This window comes from Rhinopithecus roxellana, chromosome 11, assembly GCF_007565055.1.
Source record: "Rhinopithecus roxellana isolate Shanxi Qingling chromosome 11, ASM756505v1, whole genome shotgun sequence".
NCBI classification, from domain to species: Eukaryota; Metazoa; Chordata; class Mammalia; order Primates; family Cercopithecidae; genus Rhinopithecus; species Rhinopithecus roxellana.
In genome coordinates this window covers 116616949-116644644 of record NC_044559.1, presented here as the reverse complement: position 1 = coordinate 116644644, position 27696 = coordinate 116616949, and the positions used below count along the sequence as shown (strand labels likewise).

Sequence of the window (27696 nt, the reverse complement as noted above, 5' to 3'; positions counted from 1 at the left end):
AAATGGAGTCTCACTCTGTGACCCAGGCTGGAGTGCAGTGGCGTTCTCTCAGCTCACTGCAACCTTTGCCTCCCGGGTTCAAGCGATTCTCCTGCCTCACCCTCCCAAGTAGCTGGGATTATAGGCGTGTGCCACCACACTCAGCTAATTTTTGTATTTTTAGTAGAAACAGGATTTCTCTATGTTGGCCAGGCTGGTCTCTAACTCCTGAACTCAAGTGATCTGCCCACCTCAGTCTCCCAAAGTGCTGGGATTACAGGTGTGAGTCACTGTACCCAGCCCTCTATTGGGTTCTTGAGAGGATTAAATCAGTCAGTGTAAATCCAGTGCTTGCAACAGATAAGTTTCATCCTAAGTATCTCCTTTTCTGCTGTTAACTCCTCCATGATGAGGAATGTCTGTCTTCCCCAGGTGCCCCTCACCTTTATGCAAAGCTCAGGACCATCTAACATATGGGCTGACAGCACTGATGTCAACCCAATACTTCAATAATGTATTGACCGCATTTAATGGCTTTCTTATTTTAAGATAAGAAATACAAAAATAAAGATTCTAATATTTTCTCCTCATACCTTGTTTTATCTGCCTGTCAAAATATGCAGACTGGATGTTGGTGGATCCTTGTTTATACAGCATATTCTGAGTTTAGATGCTGCATCTGAACAGAGGAGGAGAACTGTATTTACACATTTGTTTTTATTTCTGAACAGGATCCTTACCTCTCTGCACGTGTCTCCCGGGTTATACTGGAAATGGTTATGGGCCAAATGGATGTGTGCATCTCAGTAATATTTGCCTAAGTCACCCCTGTCTAAATGGACAATGCATCGTGAGTCCTTTGTTTTTCCTGTGGACAGAGAGTACCTGAGAGGAATTTTAGTTTCACGCCTATAAAATGTATCGTTATAGGATTCAGGAATGTTAAGATAATGAGTCAAGTTTCAGATAAGGAACTGTCGAGAACTCTCAGATAAAAGATAGATAATGATTTTAGTTCTCAGGAAAAAGCATTGAGTTAATTTTTTGTCTCAGTGGTTTACGAAGTACTAAACTACGCCTGCAGTTTGATCTAAATAAATCTGACTTAACAATTACCATTTAAACTTATTAATAACAAGTTAGACTACTAGAAAATACCTATATATAAATACATATATATTTGTAGCACCTGTTACATATATCAATAGGCCAGGCATGGTGGCTCACACCTGTAATCCCAGCATTTTGGGAGGCTGAGGTCGGTGGATCACGAGCCAGGAGTTTGAGACCAGCCTGACCAACATGGTGAAACCCCATCTCTGCTAAAAAAAAGTTAGCCAGGCATGGTGGCACATGCCTGTAATCCCAGTTACTCAGGAGGCTGAGACAGGAAAATCACTTGAACTCGGGAGGCGGAGCTTGCAGTGAGCTGAGATCACACCACTGCACTCCAGCTGGGGTGACAGAGTAAGACTCCATCTCAAAAAAAAATTATTTTATATATAATTATATATTTATAGTAATTATATATAATATATAATTTTATATTTATGGTAATTATATATAATATGCAATTATATATTTATAGTATTTATATATAATATATATTATGTATTATATAATTATATATAATTTATATGTCATATATTATATTATTATATATAATAATTATATATATAATTATATATATATATATATATATATATATCTCCATGGCACCACATTCCTATTATTTGGATTGATTCAAGTTTATTGTCTATCCATTTGTTTTATGGTATTACGTGTTTTTTTTTTCCTTAGGACACAGTCTCTGGTTATTTTTGTAAGTGTGACTCAGGTTGGACAGGTGTCAACTGTACAGAAAACATCAATGAGTGTTTGAGCAACCCCTGTGTGAATGGAGGAACTTGTGTTGATGGCGTTAATTCTTTCAGTTGTGAATGCACACGTCTCTGGACTGGACCTCTCTGTCAGGTTCCCCAGCAAGGTACAGTCAGCATTTCTTATGCCACAGATGCTCACAGCATAGCAGCAGCATCCTTTAGTGAGTCCCTCAGCAGATTCCTCTGCTGAACCCACTTTTTTGTCCAGTTGCTCAGATACTGAGAAGTAAATCTTTCCTTGTAGAAATGGTATACAATTCACAAGGTAAATATTTATAAATCTCACTGTAAGCCAGGCACTTTTCTTCCAGAGAATAATTAAATTAGTATTTGCCATTTGCACTATGCCCTTTTTGAATATAAAACATGCTAAGGTATTGTCTTTTATGGTTTTCTAAGGGGAAGTTTTGTGAGGAGCAGCCACTTAATTTCCCTAGAATACTGCATTTAATCATGGCACTCTCCCTTTCCATGATACACAGTGGCTTCCCGTTGCCTGTTAAATAGAGACTGGGATTATTTTTCGATGATCTTCTATAACCAAGTCTCACTCAATCCATCTAACCTTATTTTTCACTAGTTCCCTAGAAATACCTTCAGTCAAGCAAGTTTTCTTTCGTCACCGGACCCCTGTGCCACCATGAGTATTTTCCACTGTGTTCATTTATTTGGGATGTTTCTCCCGACAAACCTCCTCACATGTCTTCCCTGTTTCTCATCCAGATGTGTCTGTCCCTCAGGAGCACTTCCCCCATCAATTTCCTCCATAAAGTCACTTTTGACTCTTCTGCCCCTCATTTAAGACTCCTGATTTGGAATCAACACATTTATTGAGAGGTTGTTACATGTTTAGGACAATAGTAGACCCTATGGAGAAATATGAAAGCATAAAATACTGTCTCCACTTATGAACTGCTCACCTTGTGGTTGAGGAGACAAGACCAACCCCAATGGGAGAACAGATACAAGAATTAAAGATATGAGCTACGTTGTGTGGGGTGAAGCTGGGTGTCACAGGGACACAGGGAATGGGAATCAGTGGGAACATAAGACAGGGCAGGTAATGGAGCAGGTGATGAGGCATCAGCTGGGCTTTGAACAAGAGGTGGGATTTCTGTGGAAGTTTGCAGAAAAAGGGGACAGAGGAGAGGGAATGGCAGGACTTTTGTCTCCAACCTTCATTACTCATATTTTCTCTTAATGTATCAGCAGCAGGGTTACAGTTGCCCAACCTCTTCCTTTTAGGAAACTCTGAAAAGCACAGTTCATGTTTTCCTTTGCAGTTTGTGGAGAGTCCTTGTCAGGAATAAATGGAAGCTTCAGCTACAGGAGCCCGGATGTTGGTTATGTTCATGATGTTAACTGCTTCTGGGTTATCAAAACTGAAACGGGAAAGGTAAATGTAGTAACTCCTGTTCAAATTCATATTATGTTTGTATATATAAATATAGAGTATGTGTATATATTACATAAAATACATACAATGATAATTCAACTATCATATATTGAGTGCTTACTAAGTACGGAGTGCCAGGATTTTGGCTAGACATATACATACCTTTCTATAACTGTACATTAATTCTTTGAAATAAGTAACAGGGGTCGGGCATGGTGGCTCTCGCCTGTAATCCCAGCACTTTGAGAGGCTGAGGCGGGTGGATCACCTAAGGTCAGGAGTTTCAGACCAGCCTGGTCAATATGATGAAACCCTGTCTCTACTAAAAATACAAAAAAAAAAAAAAAAAAAAAAAAAAAATTAGCTGAGCGTAGCGGCACATTCCTGTGATCCCAGCTACTTGGGAGGCTGAGGCAGGAGAATTGCTTGAATCCAGGGGGTGGAGTTTGTAGTGTGCAGAGATTGTGCCACTGTACTCCAGCCTGGACAACAGAGTGAGACTCCATCTCAAAAAAAAAAAAAAATGGTAACAAGGCCGGGCCTGGTGGTTCACGCCTGTAATCCTAGCACTTTACGAGGCTGAGGTGGGTGGATCGCCTGAGGTCAGGAATTCAAGACCAGCCTGGCCAACATGGTGAAACTCTGGCTCTACTAAAATGACAAAAATTAGCCAGGTGTGGTGATGGGTGCCTTTAATCTCAGCTACTTGGGAGGCTGAGGCAGGAGAATCGTTTGACCTCAGGAGGCAGAGGTTTCAGTGAGCCGAGATTGCACCACTGCCCTCCAGCCTGGGCAACAGAGCAAGACTCGGTCTCAAAAATAAATAAATAAATAAATAAATCCTCCTTTTATAGATGAAATAATGGAAAGTAGGTGAAGCTAAACATTTTTTGTTAACACTTCTTAGCTTGTAATTGGAATAGTTGAATTTCAAAGTCAAGTTTATCTGGTTCCAAAGTCCATGCTTTCTCCAGTATGAATGATTGTCTATACTGGTTGACTGACTGCAAGCCACTAGTTAATTTGTAAAATCATGTTACTGAGACAGTATTTTAGAAGATGGTCACTCAGTATTATGTTGAATATTATGCAAAAATGGCCACTGATATTAAGATAGTTTTCTTATCAAATGTCTTCGCTCTGCCATGTTCTATGCTAAGTGCTTCATTACAGCATTCCATTTTTAATTCTCATAACCCTGAAAGATAGAAATTATTATCTTCATTTTGCACATGAGGAAACAGAGCCTAGTGCCACTGAGAAGTGTGTCCAGGTGCATGTGGTTCGAAAGTGGCATGCAGTGACTCAGACACAGGCCAGTCACCTCCAAAGCCTGTCACTCTGAGCCGCTGCATGAACGCTTTTCAAATTAAGACCCAAGTCCAAGGTTTTTAGTGCTTTTATACCCAACATTAATTACCCAGGCAGTTCTAAATATTGTTTCTCAACCACCTCCTGGACTCATAAAAATAAAGTGGTATTTCTGAATAGATAAAATTTTCCCTTGAAATCCTATTAACTTTTTCCAGCAAACTATTACAGAGGGCATTGTACAAGGGTCAAAAAACATTTTTTTTCCCTTGAGGAGGGACGACTATTTGGGACCTGGTAACCTCACACTAAAATAAACTCCAAAATAAATTTCCCAGTGGGTATGCTATGTGAATTTCCTTCCTTCCATTTAGTTTTCATGAATTCTATTTCCTGGCATTGAAAACATTCTTTTGAAAAAAATATTCTTAGGTGAGAAACTTGTAATACTTTTATTACCAATTTGTAAGAAAATTCATCTTGTTTTTTTCTTGATTATTGTGACTTTTTATCTTCTCACTCATAATGGACATAATATGGTAGAAAATACATACAAATCAGGATAGTTCAATTAACAAACATTTGAGTTTTGTTTAAACTGTTTCAAGAGAGAAAGTCATGTAGTAATAGGTAACTGATCTTAAAATATCCTAGCACAGAATTTCAAAAATTCCCGATATTCTTTTTCATTAACTGAATATTGTTGTGATTTTAGGTTTGGATGAAAATTAAATCCGACAGCCTTCTTTTGATTGTTTATCTCAAATGAGGTTGTCAGTATATTATAAGTTATATTATTGTATTTGAAGTCTGTATTCTAATCCATTCGGACACATTTTTGTGTTTATTCTCTTCTACTTGTATGCTCAATATTTTTCCTATTACCTTCTTCTCATTCTCTACTCTTGGTATTACTCATCTTTTAATTATATCCAGTCCCTGAAGCCTTCCAGACTTTGCATGTCTACATTCCGCCTACTCTGCCTACACCTGAGCGTGTTAGTCTGGGCTGGCATCAGAATCTTAGCCCCTCTGGAATTAACATCCCTGGTGGGCAGTGATGAACATCTGTGTGTTTATTACAGGCCACAGGTTATTCAGGGAATCAGGGTGTACATTCTTGTGAATGGTAATATTAGCCAGTTAAACTTAATTCAGGTAGATTTTCAAATCTCCAATTTGTTTTACTGTTTTAAAAACAATGTCATACATTTGAAATACCTTGGTTTGGTGGACTTGACAAGTGTAATGAAATCAGGGTAAATCTATGTTAATAACATTAAGATTCTTTGATATATTTCGATACTAGTTGAAGTTTGTTTTTAATGATATTTAGCACAAGTCATTTAATATGTAGATTGACATCTGTACTGGTGGATAACTAGGAAATGATAGATCTAGCTCTTGAAAGTGCCTCAGTATGAATACTGCCTAGGAAGTGGGAGAAATACTTTAAAATTCACAAGGAAGTAAAAGATAATATATGTGGCCTTTGTATTTTTAGGTCCTGCGTATCACTTTCACTTTTTTCCGATTAGAATCCATGGAAAATTGTCCACACGAGTTTCTTCAGGTTTATGATGGAGATTCCTCTGCCGCTTTTCAACTTGGAAGATTTTGTGGCTCCAGCCTCCCTCATGAACTCCTCAGCAGTGACAATGCTCTCTATTTTCATCTCTATTCTGAACATTTAAGAAATGAGGGAGGCTTTACAGTAAGATGGGAAACACAGCAACCAGGTATGTATGAACCTGGAGAAAAAAAGAAGCAAAATTTTGAGGTTATTCAGTTTTCTTAATCAATGTTAGACTTTTGGATACATGAGATGTTTTGGGATCTGAAGATTCATAATATTTTATAATTATTTTATTTTATTCATTTATTTATTTTGAGACAAGGTCTCACTATGTTGCCCAGGCTGAAGTGCAGTCGCCTAATCACGGCTCACTACAACCTTGACCTCCTCTGCTCAAGTGATCCTCCCACCTCAGCCTCCTGAGTAGCTGGGACTGCAGGTGTGCACCACCACCCCAGGCTAATGTTTTGTGTGTGTTTTGCAGAGACGGGGTTTCTCTATGTTGTGCAGGCTGGTCTCAAACTCCTGGGCTCAAGTGATCCATCTAATTCAGCCTCCCAAAGTGCTGGGATTGCGGGCATGAGCTGCTGTGTCCGACCATAATTACTTTAAAATCAAATCAATCTAGAATGAATTAGAATATATTTTGTGTCTAAAGACAACAAAATTAGCATGAAATAGAAGGGATTAAAAAACATGAGTCTTAGTTGGTCCCTTATCAAATTACTGAACAGCCTTTTTATAAGCTCTACTAGTAGTTTACTGCAGAAATATTGAGGACATTGTCCACCCCTTCATGTAGTATTCCTTCATCTTAATGACCACTCAATCGTTTTTTCTTTTTGTTATTATTTTGTTTTAATTATTCTATTTTCTTTCACGTTTTTACTATGAAAGTTTTAAACAAACAAAAAGTAAAGAGATCAGTATACCAAGCCCACAATTCATTCATCAGTACATCTGTGGATCAATTTCAGCATTTTCCCATCTTTTTAATTGGTGTTTTTATCTATCCTGATGCTGCCTAGGCTTAACTTCTGAAGCTTGAAATCTGAGAGTGTAATTTCAACTTTGCTCTTTTCAAAGATTTTGGATATTGTGCATTTCCATATAAGTTTTTGAATCAACTTGTCAGTTTTCCCAAAGAATTTTATGGGAATTACATTGAATCTATAATTAACTTTCGAAGAAATGACCTCTTAAAAATATTGAGCCTGCCAATGCATGAAAATAAACTATTTTTAAATTCAGTTCTCTTTTAATTTATCCTGGCAATGTTTTATAACTTTCAGTGTGTAAGTATTCCATATCTTTTGTTAGATTTATTTATAGATATTTGATGTATTATGCTTAGTGAAATATTAATTTTCTTTCTTTTTTTTTTTTTCTTTTTCTTTTTTTGTCTCTGTTGCCCAGGCTGGAGTGCAGTAGCATGATCTCAGCTCACTGCAAGCTCCGCCTCCCAGGTTCATGCCATTCTCCTGCTTCAGCCTCCCTAGTAGTTGGGACTACAGGCGCCCGCTGCCATGCCTGGCTAATTTTTTGCATTTTTTAGTAGAGACAGGATTTCACCGTGTTAGCCGGGATGGTCTCGATCTCCTGACCTCGTGATCCACCCATCTCAAAGTGCTGAGATTACAGGCGTGAGCCACCGTGCCCGGCCTAGTGAAATATTAATTTTCTAAAGTTTAATTTTTCACTTGTTATGTAAAACTATGTATTTTTTAAATATTTGATTTTGATTCCATAGGCATTGTTAAATTCATTCATCAATTCTAATTATTTTTTGTAGATTCTTTTGGATTTTTAACATGCACAATTACATCATCTGTGAATGAAGGATATTTTTCCTCTTCCTTTCCAGTCTTTGTAACTATTATGTCTTTTCCTTGACTTATTGCCCTGGTTAGGACCTTGAATACCACACAGAATAAAAGCGGTCAAAAGGAAATCCTTGCCTTTTCTCCAGCGGCATGGGGAAATGCTCAATATTTCATTGTTGAATATGATGTTAGCTGTAAGTTTTTGTAGATAAGTTTTATCAGGTGAAGGGTGTCCTTTCCTGTGTCAACTACTATTGCTGTGTAACAAATTTCTCACAAATTCAGTGTTGTAGAACATTAATCATTTGACTTTGTTTCTGATTTTGTGGACCCGGAATATGGAAAGAACCCAACATGACAGTTGCTACTTGAAATCTATTCAGCAGTTATAAGCAAGTGTCAGCTGGGACTGCAGCTGTCTAAAGGCTGGACTGGGCTGAATATCCAAGATGGCCTACTCCAATGGCTACCAATTGATGCTGGCTTTCAATGAGAGTTCAGCTAGGCTATGGACCTGAGTGTCTACATGTGGCTACTCTAAAAAGGTGGTTTTAGAATAGTGAAACATTTTTCGTGGCAATTGGCTTCTCTCAGAGCAAGCATTACGACAGAACCAGACAGATGCTGCATGGGATTTTTTCAGCCTGTGTTTGGAAGTCATTGTGTTATTTCTGCCATACTCAATGGGTTAAATTAGTCACAATGGATGCCTCCAGGTTTGTTCTTTTTGCTCAAGATTGCTTTAGCTATTTGGAGTCTTTTGTGATTTCATATGAATTATAGGATTATTTTTCTATTTTGTTAAAAATACCATTGGAATTCTGTTAGAGATGGCATTGAATCTGTAGACTGCTTTGCAAGTGGACATTTTAACGGTATTCTTTCAATTTGTGAACACCAAATATTTTCTTTTTTTCATTAATGTGGTATAGTTTTCAAAATGCAGATATTTCACTTTCTTGGTTAAATTCATTCCTAAGTATTTAACTTTTTGTCACTATTGTAAATGGGATTTTCTTCTTAATTTCCTTTTTGTATAGTTAGTTGTTAATGTATAGAAATGCAACTAATTTTGGCCGGGCGTAGTGGCTCAAGCCTGTAATCCCAGCACTTTGGGAGGCCGAGACGGGCGGATCACGAGGTCAGGAGATCGAGACCATCCTGGCTAACACGGTGAAACCCCGTCTCTAGTAAAAATACAAAAACTAGCCGGGCGAGGTGGCGGGCGCCTATAGTCCCAGCTACTCGAGAGGCTGAGGCAGGAGAATGGCGTAAACCCGGGAGGCGGAGCTTGCAGTGAGCTGAGATCTGGCCACTGCACTCCAGTCCGGGCGACAGAGGGAGACTCCGCCTCAAAAAAAAAAAAAAAAAAAAGAAATGCAACTAATTTTATATGTTGATTTTATATCCTGTAACTTTACTGAATTAGTTCATCTATTAGTTCTAAAAGTATTTTGGTGGAGTCTTTAGGGTTTTCTGTGTATGAAAGATCATGCCATTTGCAAACAGACAATTTTACATTCTAATGGGATCATTTTTCTTCAGGCTGAAGAATGTATTTTAATATTTCTCACAGAGCATGTCTGCTGAAGTCAGATTCACTCAGCTTTTGTTTAAGAATGCATTTTTCACCTAATTTTTGAAGGATATTATTACACATAGAATTTTAGGTTGACCGTTTCCCATTAGCTCTCTAAGAATGCCACATCAGTGTCTTGTGACTTCCATAATTTTGGGGGAGAGAGGAACCTCAGCAGTAATTCTTGCTGTTCTCTTGAAGATAATGTGTCTTTTCCTCTCCCCTCACTGCTTTTTTGTGTGTTTATACTTAATTTTCCACAACTTGATTATGGCATATCTAGATCTGGTTTTCTCTGTGTTTGTCCTGCTTGAGAGTCACTGAGACTTTTGAATCTATAGGTTGCTTTCTTTTATACAATTTTGAAAATTTTCAGCCAATATTTTTTCAAATATTTCATTGCCACTTTTTTTCTCTTTCTTCTCCTTCTGAGACTCAAATTACACATATGCGAAAGGTTTTGACTGTTTCTAATAGCTCTTATGGTTTTATATCCTTGCCTTCTTTTTTTGCTCTGATTTGGTTATTTTGTTTTGGAAAGTCTGTAAGTACAGTAATTCTGTTTTCTGCTATATCCAATCCACCATTAAAACCCACTCACCATGTAAAGAGTTCTTGATTTCAGATGCTATATTTTTCATTTCTAGAATATCCATTTGATTCTTTAAATATAGATTTTAATTATCTGTTGAAATGTTCTTCATCTATTTTGTCAACCTTTTCCTCTAAGTTTTATCATAGTTATTTTGGAGTCATTGTTTGGTAGCCTCAGTATTTGGAATGTTTCTGGCTTTGCTCAGATTGCCTGTTTTATTTATTATTGGTTACTTTTTAATTTTTTAATTTTTTAATTTTTACTACTTCCTCACAGGCCTAGTCAGATTTTATTGTGAACAGGACATTGTACGTGATATGTTGCAGGGATTCTGGATTATATTATCTTCCTCTCAGAAGAGTTGGGTTTTGTTCTAGTAGGCACTTATGTTCCTAGCAGATCACTTTCATTCAATCAAGGCTTGAATTTACAGGGGACCTATTTCACATTTTTTGTGAATCCTGGTGGATTGCCATATTTCCTAGAACATGAATCTTACTCCTGTAGCATACTTTTCTGGCGTTTTAATTCAGTTCTCAGGGCTTTCACAAAAGTGTCTCCTTTCTGGCTGAATGAGGTAACACATCCCTTCAGTATTTATTATGCAGTCTCTCTTCAATTCTTAGCGTCTTCCCTCCCCCCAAAACTGTTCTCTGTTAGACCTGCCGTCTTCTCTGTGCATTTGTAGCTTGGGAGTGAGCTAAGGACCTCAGGAAATGCCTGTACATTTTTGGGGTGCCATTTCCATGCAGCTGCTTTCCTTATAGTATGCAGCTCCAAAACCCCAGATGCTTTGGTAGCCCTAAATCATGAGCTGTTTGTTTACCGTAGCAAGGGTATGGCCGTCTCCTTGGGCTTCACTTCTTTGAATTCTTGAGTGTGTGTGGGACATACTTCATATGCTTCTCTTTTCAGAGATTACAGTCCTTTGCTGTTTGTTCTCAATGCCCGAAAATGATAAAAACTAAAACAGTAATTCCTTACTGCTATCAAACATTAATCGTTGTTCATTTTTTCTTAAGTGAGAGCAAGTTTATTAAGAAAGTACGGAAATAAAAGAATGGCTACTCCATAAGCAGAGCAGTGGCACGGACTGCTTGACTGAGTGTACTTACAGTTATTTTGTGATTATTTGCTGAACAAGGGGTGAATTATTCATGAGTTTTCTGGGTAATAGGTGAGCAATTCCTGGAACTGAGGATTCCTCTCCTTTTTAGACCATAGAGGGTAACTTCCTGCTGTTGCCGTGACCTTTGTAAACTGTCATGGCACTGGTAGGAGTGTCTTTTAGCATGCTAATGTGCTATAATTGGCATACAGTGAGCAGTGAGGATGACCAGAGGTTGTTTTCCTCACCATCTTGGTTTTGGTGGGTTTTGGCTGACTTTTACTGCATCCTGCTTTATCAGCAAGGTCTTTGCGACCTGTATCTTGTGCCGACCTCCTGTCTCATCCTGTGACTATGAATGACTTAAACTCCTGGAAATGCAGTCTAGTAGGTCTCAGCCTTATTTTATCCAGCCCCTGTTCAAGATGGAGTTGCTCTGGTTTGAATGCCTGTGGTTTATTTCTCCACTGCCTTTTACAAGGGCACCTTTAATCCTAAAGGTTGTAGAGGGACGATGGTCCATTTGCTGTAACTCCTTCAGGATGAGTAGGGGTGATGATATTCCTACCTAACTATTAGGGTCTCTTGTATTCAGGGGAGAGAGGAACTTATTCAGAAAGTGTCAGTATGGTGAAGCCCATTCGTAACTCCGATAAAAGGTGATATCCGCGGTCGGCCAATTGGTGCTGCAGTCTGTTTCCTGTGGGTTGGGGATTTCCTCAGTATTGTCCCTGTGGAGTTTGCCGGGAAGATGTTACCAGAAAGGAGTCCTGATCTAGACCCCAAGAGAGGGTTCTTGGACCTTACACAAGAGAGAATTTGGGGCGAGTCCATAGAGTAAAGTGAAAGCAGGTTTATTAAGAAAGTAAAGGAATAAAGAATGGCTACTCCATAGGCAGAGCAGCCCGTTGTTCAAATTTATTTGTGAAAAAAATGGGTTGTTTGTTCTGTAGATCATCCCACATCTTGGATTTTGCTGTTTGTATTCTACATGCCATTTGTTAAGTTGTTTGTAAACTGATATTTATACCAAAAAGTTTGGTTAAATCCAGGGGGTTTATTTGGTAAAAAATAATCTTTTCAGGAGATATATGAAATCTGCTTGTCTATTATGATGTTATCATTGGTCAGAGTGTTCTGATCTCCTCAGGTTGAACTTCCTATTAAAAGCCTCTTTTGCACTTCCTCTAACGCTTTTAGCATTCTTTAGGTTCATTATTTAGATGAGTTATTTTTTGCTACCTACAACATGGTATACAACATGATAATAGTTTGATTTTATTATTTCTTATTTATTTATTTATGATTTGAAGTTCTTTAATAGAATCGAACTTACTCATATCAGCTATTTGGTTGCCCTCATACAGAGATCATGTAGGAAAGGTAGGATAAATGCTTGATTTTCTCTCTTTTTCTTTCTTTTAAAAGTATTCAAATTAATAACTTGGTTCCTTAGCATTCTTCAAAATGGTCACTTACTCCATTTTATTTTGTTTCGTTTTTGATATCTGTACATTTATATATTGTATCATATTTGATGTGCTTTAATTAATTCTAGGCATTTAAAAATGCTCCATTTTTCCATATTTTGTTTGTTATGTTTGTTAATAATTTGTTTTCAAAACTCTGGAAAGTTTTCCAGTTAGTTTCTGAACTTCTTTAACCAAACTCCAGTTACCTTTGAAAGCTTCTTTGCTTTCTGGTCTAAAAAGATGTTCTAGGCTCTTCCTGCACATTATTTACTCTCAGGACTGAAAACCCTGATTTCCCTAAAGAGCTGTGACTCTTTCCATGGGAAATGGTATTTAGATCTCACAGTCTGGGTGCTACGGATGGCTATTGTTACTGGGTGTGTCATTGTCCCTAGACCTTTCGGTGAACAGAATTAGAAAACACTGTTTTGTTGTTTTTGAAGAAAAAATACACTATATATTCACAGTGATCTTACACTATATTGGAATATTGAGATTACAGAGTTGCATTTTTTTTTTTTTTTTACTTTACATTTGTACCTCTCCTCTCATACAGTGAAAATGTTGGTTCCCAATGACATGAACATGTTATTTATGCACTTAGTCCTACTGTATACATTTTCAAAATAGCAATGCTAATATTATTACTAGTAGTATGATAACTGGAAACCATTTAAGATTTCTTTGCTCTTTTTTGTGTATTTAAAATATGTTTTGCTTGAGCATATAGTCAAATTACAGTGTTTAAGGTCCCCTGAAATATTTCCACTCTCTATGATTGTCAGCTCAATGCAATTATTTCATCAGTTTCACTTCGCTTGTGATTTTAAAGAGTTTTTTCATTTCCTTCGAATTTTGCTTTATAATTATGTGAAATATATTTATAGTTTCAAAGCCAAATCAATGGGCTGGTAGATTAAGAGAAGTCTAGCTTTTTTTCCTGTCCCTTCCACTCTGTTTTTTCTTCCCCCTTAGAGAACAGTTTTTATTAGTTTTTGATTTATCCTTCTATTTAAAAATAAGCAAATGATCACATATAATTGTATTTTCCTCTGTCTTAGATAAAAGGGAGCATAATATACACACTGGTCTATAGTTTGCTTTTTTTCACATCATATATCCTGGAGATTACTCCATAATCAGAGCATAGTATGCTGTTATGTGATGTCTCATTTTCTGTTCAATCAGTACTCTATTGATGGACATTTGGCTTGTTTCCAGTCTTTTGGTCATCTTCTTTTTAGTCTTTTATTTTTTATTTTTGAGACAGGGTGTGATCATGGCTCACAGCAGCCTCAGCCTCCCAGGCTCAAGTGATCCTCCTGCCTCAGTCTCCCCAGTAGCTGGGACTACAGACACACACCACCATACCCAGCTAATTTTAATTTTTTTATTTTTTGTAGTGATGGGGTCTCCCCATGTTGCCCAGGCTGTTCTTAAACTGGGCTCAAATGATATTCCTGCCTCGGCCTCCCAAAGTGCTGGGACTACAAGCATGAGACACCACGCCCAGCCTTGTTTCCAATCTTTTGGAATTCCAGATGTTACTGCAACAAAATACCTTATTCACTTGTCATATTGTATTTTTGCCAATGTACCTTTGGGATATCTTTCCAAAGGTAGTATTGTTTGGTAAAAAAACAAAAAACTGAAATGCATACGTTTTTGCTAGCTATTGCTATATTCTCTTATGCAGTGATTGTACCATCTTGCATTCTCTAGCAATGTATGAGAATGCCTATGTCCCCACAGCCTCTCCAATAATTTGTTTTCAAAACTCTGGATTTTTAACATTCTGAGCGGTAAGAAATGACATCTCAGTGAAGGTTTTATTTGCACCTTCTTTGTGATGAGTGATGTTGAACATCCTTTCATATGTTTAAACGACACCTGAAGTTTTTTCAGTACACTCTGTTCGTATCTCTATTCTTTTTAGAAGTTCTGTATATTTTAGGATAATAACTCTTTGTTGTATATTGCATTTTTTTCTTGTCATTAATCTTTTACTTTCCTTATGGTATTTTATGCATTTAAAACTGGTAACTTTTAAAGTATTACATTGGGAAATGCATCTTCTTCTGAGGAACTGAGATGTTTTCTCAGTAGGAACAATGAGACTCATGGAACTAATTTTTTTCATTTTTTACTTTGACAGCAAAATTTTTATTTGAACAACCTGTATAGCTATGTAAATTTCATATCTTGCTCATCTAAAATGTCACCTTATTGCACTTATTTCTAATGTCTGTATTAGTACATAATAGTTTTTTATTATTTAGTGTTTCTCTCATTTAATTTACAGTAGCATTTCTCCTAGAAATCTAAGTCACTATAAATTCTTTGTTAGATAAATGTGGGTATTAATGAAGAACAGGTTTTTCCAGTCACTGGTCAGCAATGTTAGGGGGCTGGTGTGGTATAATGAGGATGGTAGTGGGGTCAGCATCAGAAAGCCTGGCTCAGTCCCTCACTTGCTCCATTCTTGGAACCGTGGCTCGGTCACTACAGACATTTGAATTTTTTCATTTATAAAATGAATGTTTTAACTGTATGATAGTATTAAGAAACCTTCTTAAATGAAAATTATGTAGTGCTTAACCATTTTAATATGCAAAGTGATCTGGTTTGTTGAAACACATAGTGGTTGGCAGAAGTTCTGGAATTCTTTACAATTTCACATACAGAAATTAATATCCTCAAAGTGAAAAAGATGACTCTACAATCCTGGTATTCATCCCTCAGATGGTCCAGCCCTGTTTAAATTGTGTCAGCATGTGATGGCTCACAAGCACAGAGCTTGACACATGGGTGATTCATTTATTTATCAGTTGATACTTCTAGACTTATAACTTTATGAAACTGGAAAATATAAGTCTTGTTTAATTTATGAGGGTGTGTAAAACCACTCATGGTTATTTAAACAAAGTTTGGCTTCTTACACCAAGGGCTCTGATCATTCTCCATGAATTATAACATCTATACAAATGTAACATTATTTTTCCTTCTTATTTTAGAGTGTGGAGGTATACTGACTGGTCCTTATGGTTCTATTAAGTCTCCGGGGTATCCTGGAAACTACCCCCCAGGAAGAGACTGTGTCTGGATTGTTGTAACTAGTCCTGACCTCCTGGTAACATTCACTTTTGGGACCTTGAGCCTTGAGCACCATGATGACTGCAACAAAGATTACCTTGAGGTAAATAATTATATTTAGATAGAACATATTGCAATATGATTAGGATTCAGGGCACTATGGTCTAGCCATGCCCATGGATGACCCCAAAATATTGGCAATAGTTAGGTGTATTTCTCAATAGTCAGTCAATATCTAAGTCTTGCAAAGTCTCTATTTTTAATTGTGCCTGTTTGTTTCTTCTTCTTCTGGGTTCCGTTTGAATCTGGGAAACAGATTACCTTGCCCTGCTATAGTGTTACCTGGAAGCCCACACCCCTGCCATGAGAATGCAAAATTTGTGAAATAAACACTCAGTAATAGCCATCTCCTTCAATGCAGATTCAAACCTTCAGTTGTCTGTGGCAAACTGGCAAAGTCTTTTACAATGTAACTGTAGTATTCCATGAAGAGGCCAGGCACAGTGACTCAAGCCTGAAATCCCAGTACTTTGGGAGACCGAGGTGGGTGGATCACTTGAGGTTGGGAGTTGGAGACAGCCTGGCCAATGCAATGAAAACCCATCTCTGTTAAAAATACAAAAACTACCTGGGCCAGGTGGCAGGTGCCTGTAACCCCAGCTACTCGTGAGTCTGAGGCAGGAGAATCGTTTAGACCCGGGAGGCGGAGGTTGCAGTGAGCTGAGATCGTGCCACTGCACTCCAGCCTGGGTGACAGCGTGAAGCTCTGTCTTAAAAAAAGAAAAAGAAAAAGAAAAATAATAGTGATTGTGTTGAACTGGTTTAGGTTCCTGGAATAAATTAATCATTATTACTGAGAGGAGAGGTATCAGCCAAAGCTCATTCTGCCTACCCATTAGTAAAAGATTAAAATATGGAGAAGGAGCAAAGGCTCTTATATTCAAATGCCATTTGTACATAGGTGCATCAAAAAGTGTTGCTTTTCATTTGTAGACTGACAAGATAATGGAGAAGATTGAGTTCCTAGGTTGTCCTGTATTTTTTATCACCATAAATCTCAGCCACTTGCAGTAATGCTAAAAAGACAATATGCATTTCCAAGTCCATTAGAGAAGAATAGAGTTCAATGGAATTATTCATAAAGGATAGAAGGATGTGGCTGTCAAAAAGGGGCTCCGCAAGTAAAAGTCATTAGTAATTCAGCAATAATGGATTTGAAACCTTTGGGAATGACTGGAAGATCTGTCTCTCTCTGGAAAATTTCTGCAAAATGGTCATTTAAATGTTGACAGAAAAGTGAGTTATCTTGAAATTAATTTTCAATAAATCCCATCAAGTTAAAATTAGAGGCTTTAAAAAATTCCTACACATTCATTTCTGGAGACCATATGATAGAAAGTGTCAACCACTCTGACAGTATTGAAATGTCTTTCATTTCTCTTTAAGCTACAGTATTTCAAAGAACCACTTAAATATTAGAATAAAGTAATGCTGCCATATAACTTTGATCTCAGTAAAAAAAGTAATTTGAGGCCGGCCGGGCGCGGTGGCTCACGCCTGTAATCCCAGCACTTTGGGAGGCGGAGGTGGGCGGATCACCAGGTCAGGAGATTGAGACCTTCCTAGCTAACATGGTGAAACCCTGTCTCTACTAAAAGTACAAAAAATTAGCTGGGCGCGGTGGCAGGTGCCTGTAGTCCCAGCTACTTGGGAGGCTGAGGCAGGAGAATGGCGTGAACCCAAGAGACAGAGCTTGCAGTGAGCCGCGACCACACCACTGCACTCCAGCCTGGGCGACAGAGCGAGACTCTGTCTAAAAAAAAAGAAAAGAAAAGTAATTTGAATAGACAAAATTGACCATATTAAAATATTCTTTAGTTCATTGACTCCTCAATGGTCTATATAGTATAGAATTTGCAATTACAACAGAATTATAGAGAGATTGACATGATTACATAATAGATTAAAAACTAACAATTAAAAACGGATTTCTAAGGTCACATCATTATCATTGTAGTACTTACTATCAAAGTTGCATTTTTAAATTCACTAACCTGTCTTTATATTGTGTCTAATCTGACGGCACTTCCTCTCTACCTCTGATCCTTCTGAAACCTGAACCAAGTTATGAATCAGTTGGCATCAGTGGTGTTCCTTCTTCTGTTTTCTTTGCTTATATTCATTTTCTTCTAGACCACTAAGAATTTATAATGAAAAACAATCAAAGGGGAAAGATATTTGATTAGTAGCATCATGAGAAGAATTCAAACTATATGTCCAGCCTTGGAATTGAAATCCAGTCACAGGCCAGGAGTGGTGGCTCATGCCTGTAGTCTCAGCACTTTGGGAGGCCAAGACAGGCAGATCACGAGGTCAAGAGATTGAGACCATCCTGGCCAACATGGTGGAACCTCGTCTCTACTAAAAATACAGCAATTAGATGGGCGTGGGGGTAGGCGCCTGTAGTCCCAGCTACTTGGGAGGCTGAGGCAGGAGAATTGCTTGAACCTGGGAGGTGGTGGTTGCACTCAGCTGAGATCGCGCCACTGCACTCCAGCCTAGTGACAGAGCAAGACTCCATCTCAAAAAAAAAAAAAAAAAGATTCAGACAGAGAGAAGGCATTGGGGTGATGGGAGAAAGAGACACCCTTTGCTGAACCTCAGCCATGAGTTAGATTTGGATGTGATGGGTAAACTTCCTTGAGCGATCACTTTTAAATGACAGATTTTCTAAAGTTAATATCCAAAGTGACCTAGTTTGTTAAAAATCTGACCACTTTGAGCTTAATGATTCATCCTTTTGTTTTAGATTCGAGATGGTCCTTTGTATCAGGACCCCGTTCTTGGGAGGTTCTGCACCACTTTCTCTGTCCCACCGCTCCAGACTACTGGCCCTTTTGCCAGAATTCACTTCCATTCGGACTCCCAGATTAGTGACCAAGGCTTCCATATCACCTACTTAACATCACCTTGTAAGTAACCTACCAGTTGGGAGCTTAAGAGGGACTTGAAGGCCAATGCTATGCCTACATCTGTTTTATATTTTAATGTGATTCAGAGGATGACCGACTGTCTTAAACCAAGAACATTTCTTTATACATATTTCTCTCACAACTTCAGATTTTTTCTTTATCTTCCCAATGCTCTATTATTAATACTGCAATATGCTTTGATCCCTAAATTATGGGATCCACATCATTATAAAGATGTATGAGGCACCCAAACTTAAATAATTCAGGACGCCAGTCCCTCGTGGTGTTTGATGTTTAGTTGTGAGAGAGGTTTGTGCATGTGAGCAGTGCGGTCTCTCTGGATTTTATCCTCGAATCAAGTCCAGCTGCACAGGGGCTGGGACTGGCTTCCAGCATCACAGTGTCCCAGACTCTAGAGCTTCACTTCCAGCCAAATACTATTAGCTGTTAGGAACTCACTTGCTTTGATACCTTAAAACAAACAAACAACAAAACATAGGAAATACTCTATGATTTGGGTTTTTTTAGGGAAGTGGAGGATTTTGTTTATGACATCTATTATTGTGCCCTTAATAAGCATTCACAGAAAAAATACCTTTTAAGTTTCAATATCAGGAAGAATAACAATGAACATCTTTACTTGTCCCCTTTCTTCATTTCCTTTTCCTTCTGCAGAATCTGGTGCCAACCTCCTGTTCCCCTTTCAATTGTTTTCTTTGCAAATCAACTCCCCCTGGCTACATCTTGCTATTGTGTATTCATTTTTTCTTTAATCTGCTTCATGTATACAGTTATGTAGTTCATTTTGTTACATTTTTTATAACCATCTCAAATCTTATTGGAATGAAGCAGAGCATTAATGTATTTAAAAAGCAATTTATGAAGAGAATAGTAGACTGGAAGCTAGATGACACATCTCTGCATCTATTTCTTTAAGCCACTGCAAGAATGTCCCACAAACACATCAAATTGAAAATCTTAAAATTAGAGGCACAAGCCTATGGAGGGTGAATAAAGCAGGTATGTGCCTGTGTGTGTGTGTGTGTGTGTGTGTGTGTGAGAGAGAGTGTAAATTTTTAGAAACTGGATCCAATGTCTGCGAGCCAGAGCAATGCCATTGGCATGACCTGTTTGTGTCTTCCCTGTTCTTAGCGGATCTGCATTGTGGTGGGAACTACACGGACCCAGAAGGTGAACTCTTCCTGCCTGAGTTGTCTGGGCCTTTCACTCACACCAGGCAATGCATCTATATGATAAAGCAGCCCCAAGGAGAACAAATACAAATCAACTTCACCCACGTGGAGCTGCAATGCCAGAGTGACAGTTCTCAGAATTACATTGAGGTAACTTTTACTACTCAATCGCCCTTAGATGACATTCATCAACATTTTTATATTCTGCAGAGTGATGGTCTTCAAAGGATTGTTGCGACACCAGCAGCCAGATCACCTGAGATCTAGTTAGAAATGCAATAATAACTAAGCTCTAATAACTAAGGTGCAGGCAAATAAGTAAGGCTAATAGGATGTACTAATAATATACAGATTTATTATCTAGAATAATTAATACAGGAAAGAACTCAACCCAGGAAAGTGAAGGGATTTGCCCAGATGACCCAGGTAGTCAGTGATAATAAAGTTTAAGTGTTGAATGATCCTTGTTTTGGAGGTTAGGGTTTTTCCTTCATTTATTCTGCTTGCTCGCCTCCAGATATCTTTAATTGTGATTTAAGTGTGGGTAATCATTGTAATACAGGGAATATTTGAAACAGAGACAGGCCGTTTTTGTTTGCTGGGCCTGGTATTTCTTTTGCTTAATTATTGGACAAGCCACAAATTAAAGTGTTGAGCAAGATAAAACATTGTTTTTTGGGCACAATCATTTTACATAAACTAGAGAAGAATTTACAATTTGGTTTGTTTGTGCAAGTTAAATCCATTTATTCATCCAGGAAAAACCTATGTGACCTCCTGTCCTCTTCTTTCTACATTTAGACAGAGGAAACAGAACTTTAGCATAAGATCTAGACCTAGTTGAAGAAGCATATTGACCATAGCACTACAGCAATATGTATGTATGTATGTATCAATTTTTTTTTTTTTTTTGAGACGGAGTCTCGCTCTGTCACCCAAGCTGGAGTGCAGTGGCCGGATCTCAGCTCACTGCAAGCTCCGCCTCCCGGGTTCACGCCATTCTCCTGCCTCAGCCTCCCGAGTAGCTGGGACTACAGGCGCCCACCACCTCGCCCGGCTAGTTTTTTGTACTTTTTAGTAGAGACGGGGTTTCACTGTGTTAGCCAGGGTGATCTCGATCTCATGACCTCATGATCCGCCCGCCTCGGCCTCCCAAAGTGCTGGGATTACAGGCTTGAGCCACCGCGCCCGGCATTTTTTTTTTTTTGAGATGGAGTTTCGCTCTTGTTGCCCAGGCTAGAGTGCAATGGTGTGATCTTGGCTCACCACAACCTCCGCCTCCTGGGTTCAAGCAGTTCTCTTGTCTCAGCCTCCCGAGTAGCTGGGATTATAGGCATGTGCCACCATGCCTGGCTAATTTTGTATTTTCAGTAAAGATGAGGTTTCTCCATGTTGGGCAGGCTGGTCTTGAACTCCCAACCTGAGGTGATCTACCTGCCTTGGCCTCGCAAATTGCTGGGATTATAGGCATGAACCACCACACCTGGCCTGTATTTTTTTTTTTTTATGCACCTTTTTTTTTTTTTTTTTATACTTTAAGTTCTAGGGTACATGTACACAACGTACAGGTTTGTTACATATGTATACTTGTGCCATGTTGGTGTGCTGCACCCATCAACTCGTCAGCACCCATCAACTCATCATTTACATCAGGTATAACTCCCAATGCAATCCCTCCCCCCTCCCCCCTTCCCCTCTCCATAATAGGCCCCGGTGTGTGATGTTCCCCTTCCCGAGTCCAAGTGATCTCATTGTTCAATTCCCACCTATGAGTGAGAACATGCGGTGTTTGGTTTTCTGTTCTTGCGATAGTTTGCTGAGAATGATGGTTTCCAGTTGCATCCATGTCCCTACAAAGGACATGAACTCATCCTTTTTTATGGCTGCATAGTATTCCATGGCATATATGTGCCACATTTTCTCAATCCAGTCTGTCACTGATGGACATTTGGGTTGATTCCAAGTCTTTGCTATTGTGAATAGTGCCGCAATAAACATACGTGTGCATGTGTCTTTATAGCAGCATGATTTATAATCCTTTGGGTATATACCCAGTAATGGGATGACTGGGTCAAATGGTACATCTAGTTCTAGATCCTTGAGGAATCACCATACTGTTTTCCACAACGGTTGAACCAGTTTACAATCCCACCAACAGTGTAAAAGTGTTCCTATTTCTCCACATCCTCTCCAGCACCTGTAGTTTCCTGATTTTTTAATGATTGCCATTCTAACTGGTGTGAGATGGTATCTCATTGTGGATTAGATTTGCATTTCTCTGATGGCCAGTGATGACGAGCATTTTTTCATGTGTCTGTTGGCTGTATGCATGTCTTCTTTTGAGAAATGTCTGTTCATATCCTTTGCCCACTTTTCGATGGGGTTGTTTTTTTTTTCTTGTAAATTTGTTTGAGTTCTTTGTAGGTTCTGGATATTAGCCCTTTGTCAGATGAGTAGATTGCAAAAATTTTCTCCCATTCTGTAGGTTGCCTGTTCACTCTGATGCTAGTTTCTTTTGCTGTGCAGAAGCTCTTTAGTTTAATTAGATCCCATTTGTCAATTATGGCTTTTGTTGCTGTTGCTTTTGGTGTTTTAGACATGAAGTCCTTGCCCATGCCTACGTCCTGAATGGTATTACCTAGGTTTTCTTCTAGGGTTTTTATGGTATTAGGTCTAACATTTAAGTCTCTAATCCATCTTGAATTAATTTTCGTATAAGGAGTAAGGAAAGGATCCAGTTTCAGCTTTCTACTTATGGCTAGCCAATTTTCCCAGCACCATTTATTAAATAGGGAATCCTTTCCCCATTTCTTGTTTTTGTCAGGTTTGTCAAAGATCAGATGGTTGTAGATGTGTGGTATTATTTCTCAGAGCTCTGTTCTGTTCCATTGGTCTATATCTCTGTTTTGGTACCAGTACCATCCTGTTTTGGTTACTGTAGCCTTGTAGTATAGTTTGAAGTCAGGTAGCATGATCCCTCACGCCTTGTTCTTTTGACTTAGGATTGTCTTGGCAATGCGGGATCTTTTTTGATTCCATATGAACTTTAAAGCAGTTTTTTCCAATTCTGTGAAGAAAGTCATTGGTAGCTTGATGAGGATGGCATTGAATCTATAAATTACCTTGGGCAGTATGGCCATTTTCACAATATTGATTCTTCCTATCCATGAGCATGGTATGTTCTTCCATTTGTTTGTGTCCTCTTTTATTTCACTGAGCAGTGGTTCGTCGTTCTCCTTGAAGAGGTCCTTTACATCCCTTGTAAGTTGGATTCCTAGGTATTTTATTCTCTTTGAAGCAATTGTGAATGGGAGTTCATTCATGATTTGGCTCTCTGTTTGTCTGTCACTGGTGTATAAGAATGCTTGTGATTTTTGCACATTAATTTTGTATCCTGAAGTTGCTTATCAGCTTAAGGAGATTTTGGACTGAGATGATGGGCTTTTCTAAATATACAATCATGTCATCTGCAAACAGGGACAATTTGACTTCTTCTTTTCCTAACTGAATACCCTTGATTTCTTTCTCTTGCCTGATTGCCCTAGCCAGAACTTCCAACACTATGTTGAATAGGAGTGGTGAGACAAAGCATCCCTGTCTTGTACCAGTTTTCAAAGGGAATGCTTCCAGTTTTGGCCCATTCAGTATGATATTAGCTGTGGGTTTGTCATAAATAGCTCTTATTATATTGAGATATATTTCATCAATACCGAATTTATTGAGAGTTTCTAGCATGAAGGGCTGTTGAATTTTGTCAAAGGCCTTTTCTGCATCTATTGAGATAATCATGTGGTTTTTGTCTTTGGTTCTGTTTATATGCTGGATTACATTTATTGATTTGCATATGTTGAACCAGCCTTGCATCCCAGGGATGAAACCCACTTGATCATGGTGGATAAGCTTTTTGATGTGCTGCTGGATTCGGTTTGCCAGTATTTTATTGAGGATTTTTGCATCGATGTTCATCAGGGATATTGGTCTAAAATTCTCTTTTTTTGTTGTGTCTCTGCCAGGCTTTGGTATCAGAATGATGTTGGCCTCATAAAATGAGTTAGGGAGGATTCCCTCTTTTTCTATTGATTGGAATAATTTCAGAAGGAATGGTACCAGCTCCTCCTTGTACCTCTGGTAGAATTCAGCTGTGAATCTGTCTGGTCCTGGACTTCTTTTTGTTGGTAGGCTATTAATTATTGCCTCAATTTCAGAGCCTACTATTGGTCTATTCAGGGATTCAACTTCTTCCTGGTTTAGTCTTGGGAGAGTGTAAGTGTCCAGGAAATTATCCATTTCTTCTAGATTTCTAGTTTATTTGTGTAGAGGTGTTTATAGAATTCTCTGATGGTAGTTTATATTTCTGTGGGGTCGGTGGTGATATCCCCTTTATCATTTTTTATTGCGTCTATTTGATTCTTCTCTCTTTTCTTCTTTATTAGTCTTGCTAGCGGTCTATCAATTTTGTTGATCTTTTCAAAAAACCAGCTCCTGGATTCATTGATTTTTTGGAGGGTTTTTTATGTCTCTATCTCCTTCAGTTCTGCTCTGATCTTAGTTATTTCTTGCCTTCTGCTAGCTTTTGAATGCATTTGCTCTTGCTTCTCTAGTTCTTTTAATTGTGATGTTAGAGTGTCAATTTTAGATCTTTCCAGCTTTCTCTTGTGGGCATTTATTGCTATAAATTTCCCTTTACACACTGCTTTAAATGTGTCCCAGAGATTCTGGTATGTAGTATCTTTGTTCTCATTGGTTTCAAAGAACATTTTTATTTCTGCCTTCATTTTGTGATGGACCCAGTAGTCATTCAGGAGCAGGTTGTTCAGTTTCCATGTATTTGAGCGGTTTTGATTGATTTTCTTAGTCCTGAGTTCTAGTTTGATTGCACTGTGGTCTAAGAGACAGTTTGTTATAATTTCTGTTCTTTTCCATTTGCTGAGGAGTGCTTTACTTCCAACTATGTGGTCAATTTTGGAATAAGTGCGATGTGGTGCTGAGAAGAATGTATATTCTGTTGATTTGGGGTGGAGAGTTCTGTAGATGTCTATTAGGTCCGCTTGGTGCAGAGTTGAGTTCAATTCCTGGATATCCTTGTTAACTTTCTGTCTCATTGATCTGTCTAATGTTGACAGTGGGATATTGAAGTCTCCCATTATTATTGTATGGGAGTCTGAGTCTCTTTGTAAGTCTCTAAGGACTTGCTTTATGAATCTGGGTGCTCCTGTATTGGGTGCATATATATTTAGGATAGTTAGCTCTTCCTGTTGAATTGATCCCTTTACCATTATGTAATGGCCTTCTTTGTCTCTTTTTATCTCTGATGGTTTAAAGTCTGTTTTATCAGAGACTAGGGTTACATCCTCTGCTTTGTTTTGTTCTCCATTTGCTTGGTAGATCTTCCTCCATCCCTTTATTTTGAGCCTATGTGTGTCTCTGCATGTGAGATGGGTCTCCTGAATGCAGCAAACTGATGGGTCTTGACTCTTTATCCAATTTGCCAGTCTGTGTCTTTCAATTGGACCATTTAGTCCATTTACATTTAAGGTTAATATTGTTATGTGTGAACTTGATCCTGTCATTGTGATATTAACTGGTTATTTTGCTTGTTAGTTGATGCAGTTTCTTCCTAGCATCGATGGTCTTTACATTTTGGCATGTTTTTGCAATGGCTGGTACTGGTTTTTCCTTTCCATGTTTAGTGCTTCCTTCAGGGTCTCTTGTAGGGCAGGCCTGGTGGTGACAAAATCTCTCAGTATTTGCTTGTCTGTAAAGGATTTTCTTTCTCCTTCACTTATGAAACTTAGTTTGGCTGGATATGAAATTCTGGGTTTAAAATTCTTTTCTTTAAGAATGTTGAATATTGGCCCCCACTCTTTTCTGGCTTGTAGAGTTTCTGCCGAGAGATTTGCTGTTAGTCTGATGGGCTTCCCTTTGTGGGTAACCCGACCTTTCTCTCTGGCTGCCCTTGACATTTTTTCCTTCATTTCAACTTTGGTGAATCTGACAATTATGTGTCTTGGAGTTGCTCTTCTCGAGGAGTATCTTTGTGGCGTTCTCTGTATTTCCTGAATTTGAATGTTAGCCTGCCTTACTGGGTTGGGGAAGTTCACCTGGATGATATCCTGCAGGGTGTTTTCCAACTTGGTTCCATTTTCCCGCTCACTTTCAGGCACCCCAATCAGACGTAGATTTGGTCTTTTCACGTAATCCCATAGTTCTTGAGGGCTTTGTTCATTTCTTTTTCCTCTTTTCTCTTTAGACTTCTCTTTTCACTTCATTTCATTCATTTGATCCTCAATCGCTGATACTCTTTCTTCCACTTGATCAAGTTGGTTACTGAAGCTTATGCATTTGTCACGTATTTGTCATGTCATGGTTTTTATCTCTGTCAGTTCGTTTATGGCCTTCTCTGCATTGATTATTCTAGTTATCCATTCTTCCATTCTTTTTTCAAGATTTTTAGTTTCTTTGCACTGGGTATGTAATTCCTCCTTTAGCTCTGAGAAGTTTGATGGACTGAAGCCTTCTTCTCTCAACTCATCAAAGTCATTCTCCGTCCAGCTTTGATCCATTGCTGGTGATGAGCTGCATTCCTTTGAAGGGGGAGATGCACTCTTATTTTTTGAATTTCCAGCTTTTCTGCCCTGCTTTTTCCCTATCTTTGTGGTTTTATCTGCCTTTGGTCTTTGATGATGGTGATGTACTGATGGGGTTTTGGTGTGGGTGTCCTTTGTGTTTGTTAGTTTTCCTTCTAACAGTCAGGACCCTCAGCTGTAGGTCTGTTGGAGATTGCTTGAGGTCCACTCCAGACCTTGTTTGCCTGGGTATCAGCAGTGGAGGCTGCAGAAGATAGAGTATTGCTGAACAGCAAGTGATCCTGTCTGATTCTCGCTCTGGAAGCTTCGTCTCAGGGGTGTACCCTGCCATGTGAGGTGTGGGGTGTTGGTCTGCACCTCAGTTGAAACTGCAGAAATCACCTGTCTTCTGTGTCACTTGCACTGGGAGCTGGAGACTGGAGCTGCTCCTATTCGTCCATCTTGCTCCGGGGACTACAATAATACCACCTGTATTTTTTTTTAATCCAGAAATTTTTATTTCAGGTCATTTCAGAATGGGTATATTTATTCAATTTAGGTTTTCTAAAGTCTATTATATAGTATATTAAAGTTTTACGCTATGGAAGAATTTCAAATATTTTTATGTAAATCATAATTAAATTATCAACCCTTTTTTTTTAACTTTTCAGAACAGCAAAAATAGCTCTTAATTAGAGAGTGCTTCCTATACTCTGGGCACTATTATAAGACTTTAAAATAGTATTACAAATTAAATAGATAATGATTATTGTTGGCTTACTGCCTGCCATGTGTGGTAAGTGCTTTTCATGAGTTAATTCATTGAATCCTCACAACAACCATTTTTATTTCTGTTTTAATCTTAGGAAACTGTAGCCCAGAGAAGTCACTTGTCCACAGTTACATGTCTAGCAAGTAATGGAGCTGGGATTCAAATTTAGGAGATCTAGTTATACTGATCTTCAGTAAGAACAGAAATGCAATTATGCCACTTTGACTACAAGAGGTGTCTCATCTTCCATAGGGAGGAAGGTCTTGTGAATTACCCAGTTCCATACCTGGCTCTCCAATCACGAGACTAAAACATGAAGCCAAGCATCATGATTTTCTCAGATAGGCAAGAATGTAACTCTAATTTTCAGGGAAATTT

The 27696-nt window shown here is 38.5% G+C and overlaps 1 protein-coding gene across 1 annotated transcript in view; it reads left to right on the top strand.

Moving 5' to 3' along the window:
• Positions 1 to 27696, top strand: part of CUBN (cubilin) — a 319416-nt gene that overhangs the window by 25317 nt on the left and 266403 nt on the right. Inside the window, 7 exon segments of the mRNA XM_030941178.1 lie at positions 711 to 829; positions 1780 to 1966; positions 3146 to 3258; positions 6074 to 6308; positions 15737 to 15918; positions 18625 to 18787; positions 19940 to 20130. Coding sequence (XP_030797038.1) covers positions 711 to 829; positions 1780 to 1966; positions 3146 to 3258; positions 6074 to 6308; positions 15737 to 15918; positions 18625 to 18787; positions 19940 to 20130 — 1190 coding nt within the window.